General features: G+C 43.6%; 1 protein-coding gene across 1 annotated transcript; it reads left to right on the forward strand.

The window, feature by feature from the left end:
* The first annotated feature begins 812 nt into the window (after positions 1 to 812).
* On the forward strand, positions 813 to 2,408 carry LOC131212278 (endochitinase-like). The gene is made up of 2 exons (XM_058206081.1): positions 813 to 1,509; positions 1,583 to 2,408. Exons 1-2 carry the CDS (start codon positions 833 to 835, stop codon positions 2,172 to 2,174), a joined length of 1,269 nt encoding a protein of 422 aa, XP_058062064.1. The 5' UTR covers positions 813 to 832; the 3' UTR covers positions 2,175 to 2,408.
* The last annotated feature ends 1,268 nt before the right edge of the window (positions 2,409 to 3,676 follow it).

The following is a 3,676-nucleotide window of genomic DNA, read 5'->3' on the forward strand; positions in this document are numbered from 1 at the left end:
CGGGCGCGGAGCTTAAGTGGTTTCGTGATTATTAATATCACTTGGCTTTTTCTTCAACCGTCGGCTTCGAGACGTTCGAGGCGAATATCTTCGGGCCCATGCCGGGAAAGGGCTGTAAGGGGGAAAACGCCGGGCGGCTCTGCCAAGACAAACCGTGCTTCCCGTGGCAGTCGCCTCGCCTGGAGGCTTCGAGAGTTCCGGGGTCTCGAGAAAAACATACCTTCGTGGCAGGGGCAGGAGCGATTATGAAGATTATTCGATGTAATTACTGTGCGGTGCCGCTCCACAAACGAAACGGTTCGGTTACGTGGCGACGGCAACGAGCTTAAACCTGATAACTTTATTTGTTGGTGTTACTGTTAAAGCTTCCAGTTGAAATATAGTATTAGGGAAGCAGCGTCCGCTTGCCGAAGCGATGGATGGTGATATGCAAGTTAAGACCTTCTGAGACTTCGAGTTATGTAAATAAAATTGACTTTTCGGTAGTTGGTCCTAATCGATCCTTTGACAAAAATTGTTCATTCTCATGCATGTCTGTGGCGTATTACGTGTTTCATAATAACATTCCCTTATATTGCGTTCGTTGCTTATCACGCTGGAACGATCATGCTATATTTCTATCCGTTTTTGGATTGTTGAGGCAATCGTCGGGTCGAGAGATGGGTCGGTTTAGCAATAGAAAAATAATCAGAGAGAGAGATAACAGATCGGAGCTTCACTATCGTTCAGTTCGATCCACTTAAGCTTGTGATCAGTTTGAATTCGTGATTCTTAGTGTTAAGACGTGAGCCTAGTAGTCAACAGTAGCCAACTCAATTCTTCCAAAACAGAAATGTGTGTAAAGTTTTGCAGTCCATTTCGCGAACCGAACGTTAGTGAAACAGCAGTTCCAGTGAATCTTCACAGCAGACAGCACAGACCCATACAGAGCTGTTGGCTGGTGTTGCTCATATTTTGTTTTTTCCTGCCTGACGAAGCGATGGCCAACTCTACAAGCAGACAGCTGTTTTGTATGTACAAATCGCAGGCAACAGGAGCCGAAGATTATCAAATCGAAGACATTCCGATCGATCTCTGCACGCACGTGATTTACTACGGGAGTTTCATCGATGGGCGGCACTATAAGCTGAGTCCATGGAATGCACAGCACGCCTTCCAGGAGAAAAGATACCAACAGTTGGCGGATCTAAAAAAACGGCGGCCCGATGTGAAGCTTTTGGTGGGCGTTAAGTGCACAATCAATGTTTGTGAAACGATCGCTAATTCTAACGACAACCGAGAAACGTTCATAGAAAGTGCCATAAATCTTCTGAAGAAATATAATCTCGATGGAGTAGCGTATCACTGGATATGGCGAAACCAACGCACAAAACACAATTATCCTACGTTGATTGAAGAAACGAAGCAAGCATTCAAGAGAGCAGGACGCGAATCGTGGACTGTTTCCGTTATTGGTCAAACAAAGGCGGATGCCATTGAGGACGGGCTCGACCAAGAGCGCACCTGCCAGTTAGTAGTAGCAACAGTTTGATGCTCATTACCACAGCTGGAATTAAAGGTCGATTATGTTTCTAATCCTTAGAGTGGCTGATTTTGTTGTCATTTCGGTACTTCGACGTACTTCGACGGACACGGACGTCCCGTCTCCGAAGAACAGACGAAGCTTCGACACACGATTCAACGAGCGCTACAACGTCGTGGAAGCGACCAAACATTGGATCAACCGTGGGTGTCCCAGTGAAAAGATTCTGCTTCAAATTTATTTTAGTGGCATCAAATTCGTGTTGGCTAACGCAGACGATCACGGCATTGATGCTCCTATCAATCGTAATTCTTCCGTGTTGCCGTCATTCATGGACTACAACCAAATATGCTCCCAGGTGCGGGAAGAGGGCTGGACAATCGATTGGGACGGGCAAAGTATGGCCCCGTACGCGTATCACGGTACAGATTGGATTGGTTATGAGAATGAAAATTCTCTCGCCGAGAAGGCACACTTCGCGCACAGTGAGGGTTTAGGAGGGTTAGTGGTCGATGGCGTGGAAAAAGATGATTACAATGGAGTCTGTGGAAAAAGGTACCCTTTGCTGACAGCCGTCCGGGAGCATTACAAAACGAACAGGGAGACTCAAGACAACTTTATTGTTTTTGCCATTGAACGCTCTTTTGTCTGAACGCTCTGTGTTTCCATTTGTAAAAGAATACACGTAATCTGGCAGGACGACAGAGAAATATTATAAGGGCTGAAGGAACTCCTGTGAATTGCAAAAACACTGACAAAATGAGCACGAACTCGAGGCGTGAAATGAGTCGAGCACAGTAACATCTCGGAAACAAATCGTCAATCAACACAGACGGGGTACAAATCGAAATTGTTGCTTGTTTTAGGACCCAACGGCCAGACGTTGGAATAACGATAGATTAACTGTAGTATGGTCGATGAAGACTACGTTAAAGAACAAACGAAGAAGGGATCACGGGAATTCCCCACATCAGTCCGGTACGTCGAGTAGCAAGGTTGAAATGATTATGCGATCAGCGAAAGATTAGCGCGGAAGAAACTCACACCGCGTCGTAGTCGCTACTTGACCAGCGAGCGCCGAGTGATTGCTGTAAAAGTTATGGTAAAGAAAGTAAGCTTCTTAAATAACATTTACGTGGCACCATTGCAACAAGTTTACCTTCAAGCGTCGTTACAGTATTTACAAAGAATTGTTATTCAACTTCTTCTTATAGAACGATTTGAAGCAAGAAAGGGAAGTTCTTATGGCACAAAAATTGTAACATTAGCGCGAGAGGATAGCATTTCTATTTTGCAACAAGAATTCCGCGATTTATGTTTTAATATTTAATGTACTTAGTTTTGTGAGCAAAACTTTTCGCCTGCGCATCATTGCTGCTTGATCACTCATGTTGCGGCATTGTTCCTTTCTGAAAAAAAATTGTTTATGTTTTGTTCGGATTGGAATCATGTTGAATAGCATTCGTTGCTTATCACGTTTTTGCATCCTCATTGTAAGCCATTGGATTGTAGGACCAACGAGGCAGTGGTCGAGTAGTGCGAAGAGTCAGTTCAAGTCCCCATAATAAATGAGAGGCTAACAAATATAACAGAAGTTCGATCGGAATGCTGGCTAACTTTGCGTATAATCTTTTGTTATCTGCTTGTAACAGCATTTGCCAACTATACAAAGAGGCAACTTGTTCGTATGAACAGCAATGACAATACCGAAGAATATCGAATCGATAACATTCCAGTACTGAAATCGATCCGGAATACTGGGAGCTGGTGCCGTTGGATCCATAGCAAGGAAAAGTACACAGATATCAAAAACTTGCTAATCTCAAGAAACGACGATCCGATGTGAAGGTTGAGCTCACGCTATTCGTACTGTGATGTTTTCTGTCTGAAAACGCATTCGCCAACTCTAACGATGCTTACAATTGGGTCTGTAGAGAGATCGTTTCATCAGTCAATTTATCTGTAATTTGTGTGTTTTTTTATTGAACGTTAATTGAACATGTTATCTAAATCATCAGTTGAGCAACCTCACAATGGATTTCACTTTCAATGGATATTTCGCAAAGGTACCAACCAGTAGGGTAGACAAAAGATCTATGAATGAATTGCTTATGTACTCATGAAATATCAAAAAAACTCAACCACTTTACAAAA

This window comes from Anopheles bellator, chromosome 1 (genome assembly GCF_943735745.2).
Source record: "Anopheles bellator chromosome 1, idAnoBellAS_SP24_06.2, whole genome shotgun sequence".
Lineage (NCBI taxonomy): Eukaryota > Metazoa > Arthropoda > Insecta > Diptera > Culicidae > Anopheles > Anopheles bellator.